At 39.3% G+C, this 13,855-nt stretch overlaps 1 protein-coding gene across 4 annotated transcripts in view; it reads right to left on the bottom strand.

The window, feature by feature from the left end:
- The window catches only part of col21a1 (collagen, type XXI, alpha 1), a 52,471-nt gene that overhangs the window by 5,737 nt on the left and 32,879 nt on the right, over nucleotides 1-13,855 (bottom strand). For all 4 annotated transcript variants that reach the window (XM_043234594.1, XM_043234597.1, XM_043234595.1 and 1 more), the window contains 10 exons: nucleotides 8,508-8,552; nucleotides 8,319-8,372; nucleotides 6,862-6,915; nucleotides 5,295-5,348; nucleotides 5,135-5,206; nucleotides 3,046-3,081; nucleotides 2,079-2,123; nucleotides 1,140-1,172; nucleotides 912-1,058; nucleotides 752-806 (listed from right to left, as the gene is read on the bottom strand). In XM_043234594.1, the coding sequence (XP_043090529.1) occupies nucleotides 752-806; nucleotides 912-1,058; nucleotides 1,140-1,172; nucleotides 2,079-2,123; nucleotides 3,046-3,081; nucleotides 5,135-5,206; nucleotides 5,295-5,348; nucleotides 6,862-6,915; nucleotides 8,319-8,372; nucleotides 8,508-8,552 (595 nt within the window). The remainder of the gene's footprint in view (nucleotides 1-751; nucleotides 807-911; nucleotides 1,059-1,139; nucleotides 1,173-2,078; nucleotides 2,124-3,045; nucleotides 3,082-5,134; nucleotides 5,207-5,294; nucleotides 5,349-6,861; nucleotides 6,916-8,318; nucleotides 8,373-8,507; nucleotides 8,553-13,855) is intronic.

Raw genomic sequence — 13,855 nt, 5'->3', positions numbered from 1 at the left:
GTATATGTGGACGTTTGCATACTTAATGCCATGAAGTATAATTAAAAGTAGCGGAGGACGCTGCGTAATAGATCACCACTACGTGGAACCCTTCAGTGGAATATTTAGAGGGGGTGTATTTATCCATGGTTTAAAAATTCATATTATATATCATATTTATCGACATATATTTATTTGATCCAAAGCACAGCAAAAGCAGTATATATTCTTATTATTTAAAATAACTATTAAAATATAAAATAATTATACCATATATTTAAAAATGATCCCTTTGATTTCAATTTATTTAGCAAACATGCTTTAAAGTGATCAAAAGTGATGATGCTGTTATTCTGATCTTTCTATTCTTCAAAGAAACTTTCTACGTAAATTCACCAAATTTAACAAAAAATTCTACGTAATATTCAGAGCAAATGTTTTCGAACAACGAATCATGATATTACAATGATTTCTGAAGGATCATGTGACTGGAGTAATGATGCTAACAATTCAGTTTTGAAACACACAGGATGTTAAAACATATTCAAATAAAAACATCCTTACTGTTCAAAAACGTTTGACTAGTAGTGTAATCTTACTGCTTTTAGTTTCTTGAACATTGAAAAAAGCAAGTTTAGTAAAAAAAAAAACATGCTTTGAAATTAAAATGTGTCTACATTTCAGTAAAATGTATTTGAGCTGGACATGTTTTTGATTCACATTTATATATATGTATGCAAATGTTTTAAAAATGTTATCGAGCATTACTCACATCGAAGGACATCTCTGCAGATCTGCTGAATATGTTGCTCAGACAGCTCTCTGCCCTGTGAACAGGCCATCATTAGAACAATGTGTCTCCAATGACTAGATGATCTTATTGCAGAAGCAGCCTACAGTACAATATAGTTCTTTGGGAACACAATACTTACGGGTCGTCCTTCCGGTCCAGGTGGTCCTGGGGGGCCTATTTCTCCGCTCAGTCCTCTGGGCCCCGAAGGTCCCGTCTGTCCTGTCTGCCCAGGGAGCCCTTGATGGCCGATCTGACCCCTTTGACCCGACTCTCCTGATGTCCCTTTCTGACACGCACACAAATACAACTCAACACACTCACAGTACTGCTAATGGGGAATGTGGATTCAGATCAGAGAATCGCCCACCTCTCCTTTCTGGCCAGCTGGCCCGGGTAAACCCTGTTTATGAGGAGAGAAGTCAGAACTGTAAGTAAAAAGTAAGAACTGCATTACAAAATAGTTTAATAACAATAACACAAGTATACTTTTTACAAGGCATGTGATATGATTCCGCATATGATCTGCGGTGCTAATACTTCTTACAACTGCCAGGAAATTGATTGATCAAACACCTAAAAAAATCTGTAAAATGTTGCAGATGCATGGATAGACAGATGATGAAAAGATTTTGAATACATTTGTTTAACTGTTTAGTAAGTACATTTTAAATATACTGTTATGCAGTGATACTATTTTTTTTTTTTAGTATATTCACAAACAATGCTTTTATGTCATTGTAGTTCCATATACCTGAGTAAAATATTGAGAATAATAGGGACTGACTAATTAAACAATATGTTATGCTTACACTTCAAATGAACACACTGTTTTATAAAAACTTACATGAAAAAAAAATATGGCTATAAAGCATTCCGTTAATATCAAGAAGCACCACCTTGTGGCTGATTCTGTTATTTCAGATACAGAAATTCATGCAACTTCTTACTATTCAAGCATTTATTTTTATTTATTTGATTTGTAATTCTTTACTGTGTAAAATGTAATAAACTGTAGGTTTTTTACACACACACACACACACACACACACACACACACGTTTGTTTGGGGACTCTCCATAGGTATAATGGTTTTTGTACTGTATGTTATGTGTTATTGTCCTACACCTAAACCTACCCCTTACAGGAAACTACTGACATTTTTTTAATCCTGTATGTTTTATAAACTTTTCTAAAAAATGTCCCCACAAGAAAATTGACTGGTATTCCTATCCTTGTGGGGACATTTGGTCCCCATAACGTGATAAATAACAGGTGCAGACACACACACACACATATACAAAACTTACATGAACACCAGGTCGCCCATAATCTCCCTTTTCACCTTTCATCCCCTGTTCAATTGAATAAGCACATTTTAGTAAAAATCTTAGGTTCATGAAATATAAGCATGTTCAATAAAATCACTAATATCGTATGCAACATGGGCTATTGCTTGAGTACTCCACTTTTAAAAATTAATTTCTCAACAGCTAACTATTAACTGAAATCTAGTGCTGAAAGAAATTTTTAATCTTTCTTATCACAGGTATCAGATAATATGATTATAAAGGCCTGTCAGCTTGTTTTATTTGTCACATATTTTGTGTTTTCCATTTTAATTCTTCTGGAATCTGTTTCTAATTTGTTAATTGCATTTTGAGTTAATCAATTGAATTCGTAAAACAATTTACTTATATTCCAATTTTAACCGTAATAAAGCCTTATGAAACACTAGTTCATATTGTTATGAAGTCTACAGCCATACGTTTGATTTATTCTTCCAAATTTTGCCAAATTCTGTAACATTCCACATTATTTTTATGGCTGGATTGCATTTTCCACATGGTGGAAATCATAGGCCTCTACAAATGACACGAGGCAAGGCTCCCAGAAGCAACATCTTAGACATAACATGTCATTCTAAGCATACAGTAATTAAATCTGAAAAAAAGTTTACATTCATGCATTTCAGCTGCGTTTTTACGGTACAAAGAATAACTCACAAAATGGCCACATTTTCCACAGGAATAAAAGCCAAAAGACATTTGAAAACACTCACTATGATCACATATAACAAAAAATGTATGATGGTTTTATGGCCTTTTTATTCCATCTTAAGAGGAAGACAGTGTTCCTTATGCCTATACATTTCTACCAAAATCGTAATCTAGCTCTATCAATATTTCAGTAGACCACAACTAACTGTAAACGACATATTTTAATTTGACAGTCCGGCAACATCAAGTTCATTATTATAGTAAACGGTTTACTTACGTCTATTCCTCTTTCACCAGCTTCTCCTCTTTGACCCTGTAATACATTTCACAGTACAGTTTGAACTAAAGATGAGAGATGAGAAACCAAACACAAATATATCTATTAAACCTGGACATTAAACACCGGTCGTCATTTCACAAGGTTTCTATCAAAGAGATTTCTGAGGACTACTGATGCATACTAGGCTGGAAATGCCTATGAATGAATTCACTGACCAGATTGGAGAAAAAATTCAATACTACAAACAACAAAATCGCCTCTGACCTTTAAGGCTAACATGAGTGTTTAGTTCGAAAGTGCTCTTTTCAAACCATGTGCAATTTTAAGTCCATATTTATTTAGCGTTCTTCCCCTACTTTAAGCCCAAAAGACACTGCAACTCTGCTCCATGTACTCATAAGCTCTTCCCTGTCCTCTTTACATATTCAACTGTAGAAAAGTGGGTGAAAGGATAACACCTGCAGCTCAACCTAGCAAATGCAGAGGTTCTTGTCTTCCCTGACCGTAAAGCACAATTTCACCACATAGTTAAAATCATCGACAATAACACCATCTCGGGATAATCTTTGATGACCATCTCAACGCCAAGAGCAGCACCATCAGGAAGACCAGGCACCTTTTAATGAAGCATGCGCAACTTCCAGGGCCTTGTCACGTCTAGACTGGACTTCCATCATGTGCAATCAAACCTCAGCACGACTGGTCTTCAACGAGCCCACGCATTCAAGCCATTTCACTTAACTCTTACGAATCTACAGCCTCTCAGAAGCCAAAAGCTGGCAAGTGAGTGACACCTGATAGTACCTACATCACAAAGAGGCACTAAATTACTTTCCAGAATGTTTTCTTTCACTGTTTCTTACTGTTGAAATGATCTTCCTAATCCTTTTCTTCCCTGACGATATTCAAGAAACAGCTGCAAACTCATCTCTACTGTCAGCACTTAACTGCATCCTGCTGGAAAAAAAAATTCTATCCTTTCACTATTATTCACTATCCCTTCCTGTTCTAGCTTGCACAATTTTACACAATGTCCAGACCGTTAATATTTTTATTGCCTCTTTAAGACGTTCGTTGTATTCCTCATACTATAAATAAGCCGCTATAGATAAAAGTGTCTGCAAAATGAATAAATGGAAAAAGTGTTTCCTTTCCACTAGTGGTTTCAAAATGTACACATGATTCGTGCATACCTCTTGTCATAAATCACTGAATTAAATTGAAACTTGAAAACCTTCAAAGATGTGATGAGTTTGTATGAAGTCTATCACGTGTACCATTGCCATGTGTTGAACAATTACTGCTACCGTTTTACCATATTTCAAATTATTTTCAAAACTCTATACGGTCATTTTGAATGATAGATTCATAACAAAATTGCCACTTCTTAAACAGACCAAACCAGTAATTAAGATTTAGCTCTAAATTTAAAAACAGCTGTCGATAATTCATTTAGTTTCACTGAAAGTGGCCAATGCTTGTAAACCACAAGCAACATTTTCATGAATGCTTTTTTGTTTGCCGTGGCAGAAATGATCATTACCTTGCTAAGTTAATAGAGCTACACTTGGAAAATGTGCTCGCCATAACGTGGGCTTTCACCACCAAGACTGACCAAAAACGCGATGTCAGAGTTTTCTTTCTCATTAAATCAGAAGAAATAAATGTCATTTGGATAGAGTCACGAAATCATTTTCAGGAAGTTTAGTAAATGTTCGAGACATCCAAAGCCTAGATATAACATGGCACCCTGGAGCACAAAACCAGTCATAAGCGGCGTTGGTGTATTTGTAGCAATAGCCAACACAATACATTGTATGGGTCAAAATGATGAAACATAAAAAAAACATTAAGATATCAAGTAAAGATCATGTTCCATTATACTATTTAGTACATTTACTACTGTAAAAATATCAAAGCTTAATTTCTGGTTAGTAATATGTGTTTGGACTTTTTCTTAGTATCTTTAGTTTTTGCACCCTCAGATTCCAGAATTTCAAATGGTTGTCTCTTAGCCCTTGCCACTAGTTTTGTGGTCCAGGGTCACATATGATGAATCTTTATGGAGCTGTAATTAATAACTTACCTTCAGTCCTGTTGATCCTGGCATTCCTGGATGTCCTGGTTGACCAGCTGTTCCAGGTTCTCCAAGCTTACCCTTGATAAAAAAAATGACAAAAATTTAAAGATGCACGTGTCCTCTTCCTTCAACCATCTGATGATGTTTTATTTGCATACGATCTTACCTCTAGCCCTGGAGGTCCTGGTTGACCGGGCTCTCCGGTGTCCCCTTTAGTGCCCTAATGATAAAATTTGAGTTTAGGATTCGAGTTAGCAAGAATTTCTACATTCCCTGTTAAAACAAGAAGTCTGGATGGGCCTTTTGCATTTTCCTATCTGCTAATGACAGGCAGAGAGACTTTCTCATTCTAGAGAGCATTCATTGAATAAAATACAAGTGAGTTTTTGAAATTTCTTATGAAATCTGAAATGTAGTCAAGTGGAAAAAAACTATTTTGATTTATTACATTATTATGACTGATTATAACTGATTTATTATTATTTTATAGCAAAATTTGAATGTGACTTTCACATCCTCAAATCATAATCAAGGACCTTGTATGCTCATGCATTTGTGTCATTAGCAATTCTTACTGCAGATGGCGATGTAATCTGACAATCAGGTTAATTCTTTGATCACTGCACTGTCAATTTATGAGTCAAACCCATTTCACTGAAGAGATGGGAGAGACATTCAAAGTGACTCTTCGTATTGATGCATAAAACAGTCCGACTGGCTCTGAGTCCATGGAAACTGAACAAATATTCAAACTGTAAACAGTTTTCTCTTGCTTTTTTGAGAATATTAGAGGTTCCTCGAGGAGTTTTCACCAGTCTTAACTTCAAAGGTCTTGCTTATATTTGATTAGTAAATAATTTTTTAAATTGTTCTGCTGGTTACTTAACATTTCTTTTCTTTTTTTAACTGAAAAAAGTACAAGAAAAATACGTATACACACACACACACACACACACATATATATATATATATATATATATATATATATATATATATATATATATATAAAATATAAATTTTATCAAAAGTATATCACAGCAGGATCATGTGATACTAAAGGCTGGAGTAATGATGCTCAAAATTAACTTTCGAAAAATTTTAATTTGAATAATATTTCACATTATTGTGCAATAAATGCAATATTGTAAAATTTTACTGACCTCAAATTGAGTTGGCAGTTAAATCTCTTTTTAGAAGTCAATGAGAACATGGATTTTTCACAATATTTAGTAGACAATGTTACATTGCCCATATTTCTGCCTTCTGCTGTCATTGTTTTATGAAAAATGTCCATTTTGTCTCATAAAGTGGTCAATGAGTCATAAAGAATAGCGTTGTTGGCTAACATTCTGAAGTCTGAAGGTAACGTCACTAGAGATTTGAAATCTGGACATGCTCTGTTGTCTCCTTCCTTGGACGCAATCTATAAAACACGATTTGAAGCGGAACAAGTTTGAAGGCTTGTAACCATTTATAAGCTATGGCTTTTGTTCTGCGCAATTACACATCACATGTAGCAATCCACATGCATATCTACACAGATGATGAAAGACGATTAAGAAAAACTGTGCAGACAGAACAAAGGGATTTCACCATCTGTCTTGCAATTGCTTTGAAATCACTATAATAATGTAATAGAGACTCCAACTCAGTAATCAATACATATAATGTTTTCCATATGAATTTAACATCACAAAAGACATCTTGACATCTTCAAAAACATGAATTGCAACCTTAGGGCCAGGCTGTCCACTTGAACCAGGTATCCCATGCAATCCCATTTCGCCCTGTAGAAAAAGATATACAGTCAAACTGATGTTCTCAAGTTTAAAATGCAAACCAAAGTTGATCAAATTTTGCTCGAGATTCATTCTCGCATGTGTTTGTAAAAACAAAAGTCTTTGTAATGTTTCATCATTATTTTTTTAACAGTTTGTTTCACCCGGAAATACATACTGTACATTAGTACAATTGGTTTCAATTCTGACTTTAAGGGAGACCTTTTTTGTACAATATGTGAAAATAAGTCTCAGGTGTCTCCAGAATGTGTCTGTATAGTTTCAGCTCAAAATACCCCGAAGATCATTTATTAAATCATTTTGAACGATTTAATTCCTATTTTGAGTGGAAGCAGAGACAGACTGTTTTCGTGCATTCTCTTTAAATGCAAATGAGCTGCCGCCCTTTTACAGCTTTTTGCTTTTGCAGCTCTGCTAAAAATCTGTTTGGCTTTGTCTATCATGTCTATCATGCTAAAAGGTAAACTGTCTGTGAAGGCAAACAGCTGGAGAAGAAATTTATAATAGATGTTTATATAGATGCTGGCATGCTTGCTCAAATTTTAGCAATGGCGAGAAAAGGTACGCCATTGTAGCTAAGCAACGACTCAATCCAAAGTTTTTACTGCTAGGTCTTGGTCTTTCTGTCCTATAGCTACCAAAATGTAACACACACAGAGCAGCACCAGCTAAAGGTACAGTGCAGTTAAGGAACTAAACCTGTTAGGAACATTTTTGTTGATGGTTTCATTCACCACCTTGGCTGGTTTTCACAGAGCTTGTCACTATGTATTATGTGACCGCCTTCTCTGTAAATGTTGCTGAGCCTACAACACTGAGGACTGAACCTATAATCTTCACAATGTCTTGAACATTAAATATTATGTGCAGAAACACTAGCTTTGGGCACGCAAAGGCACTCTATAAAGGATATCAGTAACTGGTTATGATGAAATGCTCTAATGATCACAAATTACCGGTAAATTCAAAATGTCAAATACAGTCCTTTCTCCTGCAACACTGTAAACTTTGAAGTCTGTATTAGGTGTACTCATGTCAAGAGGTCAATGTGACATTTACATTTTCTATTGCTAAAACATGTTTTCACCATACTGTATGAATTCACAAGTCAGAGTTCGGTGAAAAACAAAACTTCTTCACATGTGCTTGTCTTTCTTCTCTCCTGTGTTTGCATGTCTGTGGATGGAAGTGATTTGTGCAACAGTAAAGTTCAGTGTCACCACAGTCTTAGCTTTCTTGCTTCTTGTCCACTTTGAATAGTCTACACATTTTCTTTTTTTTCGGATCCAACGTCTTTTTGTAATATGGTGCCTTGCTCAAAGGGTACCTTACTCATGAGTACTGAGATCATTTTTCATGTGCTTACTATATATATCTTTAGATTTACTTACAGGGTCTCCAGGTGTACCCTTGGCTCCCTTTGTTCCTGGCAAGCCAGCTTCACCCTTTAAAAAAAACAACAAGTTATGACAGTTGTGAGACTTATAAAGTATAGAATGCATGCAGCTCACTAATTTTTGTGAAAGAAACCACTAGCATATGAGAAACTAGTTTTCCACATGAAAAAGAAAAGAAGTCACCTTCATTCCCCTCTGACCATCATTCCCAGGTATACCAGGTATGCCCTGAAAAAAAAAGAGATAAAAAATTATATTTAAACACTGAGCACATTCGAGCATCAGAAAACAAAGCCAAGATTATACCATTCATTAATGACTTTAGCACCACAGACAAAGTTTACACAAATGAGTGCATTTGAGAACGCTGTTAGGATCGGAGGTACACAGTGCTTTGTAAGGACACCAGTGGGTTTTCTTGGCTTCTGATGAAGCTAACATGCATGGGAAGTCTGGATTAATCACATATGAAATGCGTCCCTCCTGGCATCTTGAAGCTTTGTCAGCCAGAGAGAATAATAGGTTTAACAGGATGTTGTTAAATTCGGATACTACTGTAATATAGGGACCAGCTCTACCGGAGATAACAACAGGCCTGAAAACCTACACAATTTGTAGGAGGAAAAAGTTTTAAATCTCAGGGTACTGTAACATTACCTTACCTGTTAAAATAATTAAAGAGCTACCATTTAATTTTAACATTATCGTTTAACAAATAACTAACCTAGCTATGGCAAAGATCAGGTTTTTTAAGATGGTTTACATGTATGTCTTGCGCTTTTAATATGCTTAAAAAAAGTCACCACCACCTTTGTGTTGTACCAAACACAGTCTAAAAAATGTGGTTTGAAACCACCCATTTTCTACCCTCACAAACTTGTGGGGCTTTTCATATTTGCTCAGGTTTCCATTTACATTGGGTCTCTGTAGCATTGAGTAATTCAACTATTCACAGACAATTGTAGATTTCATGAACAAAATGGGCAAGATTCCTTGGGCAGTGTAGAGCTCGACTGATGAGATCGTAATGAACTGAGACGAGTGGTAGCTTTTCAGAGATAAGGGAAGCTTTTTGTGTGCCTTCTAAGCTATAATACAATCAGAGTTTTAATATATTCATTCGTTGATTAAATCTTAAAACTACAAGAAAATGACACCGTGCTGTTCAGTACAGCACGGTGAATGCTGGAAAACACTTTCATTCCGTGTCGCACCATTAAGCTCTTGCTTGATGAGCTCCTCAGCTATCAACAAGAGGAACGTCTGTACTTCCTAAAGGACCACAAAACATTTTTGGGTTTTAAAAAGGTGCTGGGTTTGTTTTGCATTGAGTTGCTTTCGCTGGAACCTCAGCCGAGGTGGTATTAAAAAAAATACGGTTCCTATTGAAAAACCCACCAAAAGCGAACCAAAAATACCGTGCTGTACCATGCAGTGGAAAAGTGCCATAAAATCCTCCTCAGTCAACTGAGTGAAAGTGGAGAAGCTCTGAACTGAGTGAGATAAGTGTGTAGAGTTGCATCTGAACCAAAGTTAAAATCAAATTATTTTAATGGCCAAAAATGTTTAAATATGCACATATTCCGAAAGTCAAAGATGAGTTTTGCTAAACACACACTATCAGTACACATTTTTTTTTAACTCTTCCAAATAAAACACGCTTGATTCAAATCATTAGCCTCCGAGAGCTGACATAAATGACTAAGAAAAGAGAGACATCCAAAATGTGTACAGATGGTGTGCTTCCAGGAACAGGAAACACTAATTTAACAAACCTTTGGCCCAGAGTATTATACTTTGGCATGAAACTTCTCCATTTTTGCTACAGACATTAAAGGCACCTATCATGATCAAGAAGTGTTTTATGACTTTTTAATTAACCAGAATTTTTTTTTATTTTATGTATAAAAAAGTGAAAAACAATACAGAGCTCTGATTATGTTTGGGCCTATTTACACTTCACGTGTTTTTACTTAGTTTGCTGCACAACATCAGGATGCAATATTAAAAGCTGAGGTTTATTTTTAGCAGTTTGCACAACTGCACTCTGAAAAGAAGATGCACACTGCAGCAGTGCTATAGTATCTGGCTGCCAGAAAGCAAGTAAACCATCTTCATCGTCTTTGTCACGAACAGCACCTCTGTGGCTCTCTCCGACCACCACCGGAGGGAGCTCTCACCGGAATACTAATCGCTAAAAGACTACATTTCCCACAACCCGTACCTTGGGCTGATTACAGCCACCAGGTGTTCCGCATCATCCAGCCTTTATAATGGACTCTCTCACGCTCGCTCATCGCGAAGTCTTGTTTGTGTTTACTGCAATTCTGAGCGTTTATTCCCGTGTTTGTTTTCCTGTTGCCGACCTGTGCCTTGTTTACTCTTGTGATTGATATCTGCCTGCCTTCTGACCTACTGCCTGTTATCGTTTACGTCTCTTGGATTTCCCTCGTGTATTATCGTTTGCTCCTGTTTGACCCTGCCTGCCCGACCACGATTAAAGCTCAGTCGCAAATGGATCCCCACGTCTCTGATGTATCATTACAGAAGACTTAGCCACAAACGGATCCAGCGGATATGTATCTTCTGATGTCTGAAGTCTCGTCTCAAGCGACCACTATCGCCACACATCAGCAACAGCTGCACAAGCTCACCACGCTGACGGAGGAGCTAGTGAGGTCGATTCAGACGTTAACCCTCACGGCCACCAATCCAACCCAGCACACCGCCCCACCTGCCCAGCCCACGCAACCAATCATGACGCCGCCTCAACCTAACCTTAATCCGCGTCTCTGTCTACCTGACAAATTCGATGGGTCAGCCTCCAAATGTAAGGGATTTTTATTACAATGCTTCTTGTTCATTCACCAGCAACCGGGTTTATACCCCACAGATGACAGCAAGGTTGCTCTGATCTGTTCCTTGCTCACCGGGAAAGCGCTTGATTGGGCCACAGCTACTTGGGAGGCGCGCCGTATGTCTTTTCCCTCGTATAATGATTTCCTGCGCAAATTCAGGGAGGTTTTCGAGCACGTAGCCGGAGGGAGAGAACCGGGAGACCAGCTGCTCGCCTTATCGCAAGGTACCGACACAGCTGCTGATTACACGCTCAACTTCCGCACGCTTGCCGCTCAATCAGGCTGGGGAGAGTCGCCACTTAAGCTTATGTATCGAAGGGGTTTGAACACCGAGCTCCAAGCAGAACTGGCATGTCGTGATGAGGGCAAATCTCTGGAAGAATTCATGGAAATCACCATAAAATTGGATAATGTTCTTAGAGCACGCCGTGGCAAGTACCCGATTCCCTCCTTCCCACAACCTGTCCATTCACCAGCACCGGAGCCTATGCAGATCAGCTCAACTCACCTTGATCCGGAGGAGAGAGAGAGAAGAGTTCGGGAACGGTTATGTCTCTACTGTGGTCAAGCCGGTCATTTTCGAGCTTACTGCCCAACACGTCCTCAGCGCCAGCGCCAGCAACCTGCTTCGGTGAGACCGCATACTCATCCTGACTCTTTTGAAATCGAGGTTCTGTTAAAAGTAAAGTCGACATGGATTTCTGCAACTGCTCTTATTGATTCAGGAGCGGCTGGTAATTTTATTGATAAAGCCTTCGCAGACTCTAACAAGATCCCTCTCGTTCCTTGTGTACCCCATGTCGCAGTGGCGGCGGTAGATGGACGGCCAGTCGGATCTGGAACTATTTCTTCCGTCACCCAACCTCTAATGCTGCAAGCAAGCCCCCTTCATTCGGAATCCATACGCCTGTTCGTAATCCACTCTCCCAAGCATCACCTCATCCTCGGACTACCCTGGCTCGAGATTCACAACCCCACTACATCATGGACAGATCGTCAAATAACACACTGGTCTACTAACTGCCACAACCACTGTCTTAAAGCCCCAGTGCACCGGTCTTCTTCTAAACCGCTTCCTGCTGAAGAGGAGGTCATCAATGTACCTGAACTCCCCGCAGAATATCAAGATTTAGCCCTTGCTTTTAGTGAAAGAGGAGCAACACAATTACCACCTCACCGTCCATACGATTGTGCCATCGATCTCATGCCGGGTCGCTTCCCTCAACGCGGTCGCGTCTTTCCCCTCTCACAACCCGAATCAGAGGCGATGAGATCCTACATCGAGGAGGAGTTGGCAAAGGGATTCATCCGACCCTCTACGTCACCAGCATCGGCAGGGTTTTTCTTCGTCAAGAAGAAGGATGGAAGCCTTCGGCCTTGCATTGATTACCGCAGTCTGAACGAGGTAACTGTCAAATACCGTTATCCGCTGCCTCTCGTACCAGCCTCTCTAGAACAACTCCGTAAGGCTAAGTTTTTTACTAAATTGGACCTCAGGAATGCATAAACCTGATCCGGATCAGGGAAGGAGACGAATGGAAGACTGCTTTCGCCACTACATCTGGGCACTATGAGTATCTCGTTATGCCGTTCGGGCTCGCAAACAGTCCTTCTGTCTTTCAGGCATTTGTAAACAAGGTATTTAGAGACATGTTGCACCAATTCCTCATTGTCTATATGGATGACATCCTAGTGTACTCTGACAGCTTCGAGTCTCATGTTACCCACGTCAGAACAGTTCTTCAACGCTTGATTGACAATCAACTGTACGCCAAGCTCCAGAAATGTGAATTCCATAGGACCCAAGTGGCTTATCTGGGGTACATCATCAGTTCTGACGGGGTGACGATGGACGAACATAAGGTCAAAGCAGTCGTGGAGTGGCCGCGCCCCTCTACAGTCAAGGAATTACAGCGTTTTCTGGGGTTCTCTAACTTTTATCGCAGATTTATCCGCAACTTTAGTATCATTGCCGCGCCACTCACCTCTTTGGTTAAAAGAACCTCTCATCGCCTATCGTGGTCACCCGACAGCATCCAGGCATTTGATCAGCTCAAGGAAAGGTTCACGACCGCTCCCATACTTCATCACCCAGACCCCAATCGGGAATTCATAGTTGAGGTAGATGCATCTAATGTGGGCATCGGCGCCATCCTGTCTCAACGTCACGGGCAGCCAGCAAAACTCTTCCCTTGTGCTTACTTCTCCCGCAAGCTTAACCCTGCCGAACGCAATTACGATGTGGGGGACAGAGAGCTCCTCGCCATGAAAGCAGCCCTCGAGGAGTGGCGACACTGGCTAGAGGGAGCCAAACTGTCATTCACCATACTCACCGATCACCGAAATCTTGAATATATCCAATCCGCCAAGCGTCTAAATTCAAGACAAGCCAGGTGGTCTTTGTTCTTCTCCCGCTTTGATTTTAAAGTTACTTACCGCCCAGGGTCAAAGAACACCAAAGCGGATGCTTTATCCAGGCAGTTCGAGAATATCCCTCAAGAATCCCCTCATGAACCCATCCTACCGTCAGCCCGCATTATCGCTCCAGTCCAGTGGGATATTATGACCGAGATCACAGAGGCTCAACTCTCCGAACCAGCGCCTTCAGCCTGCCCTCCTAATCGAACCTACGTACCACAAGCGTTACAACAAAGAGTTCTGCATTGGGTTCAT

The sequence above is a fragment of the Puntigrus tetrazona genome, unplaced genomic scaffold (genome assembly GCF_018831695.1).
Source record: "Puntigrus tetrazona isolate hp1 unplaced genomic scaffold, ASM1883169v1 S000001170, whole genome shotgun sequence".
Classification (NCBI taxonomy): Eukaryota; Metazoa; Chordata; class Actinopteri; order Cypriniformes; family Cyprinidae; genus Puntigrus; species Puntigrus tetrazona.
Note: the sequence above shows the minus strand (reverse complement) of the source record. Positions and strands in the feature narration are given on the sequence as shown.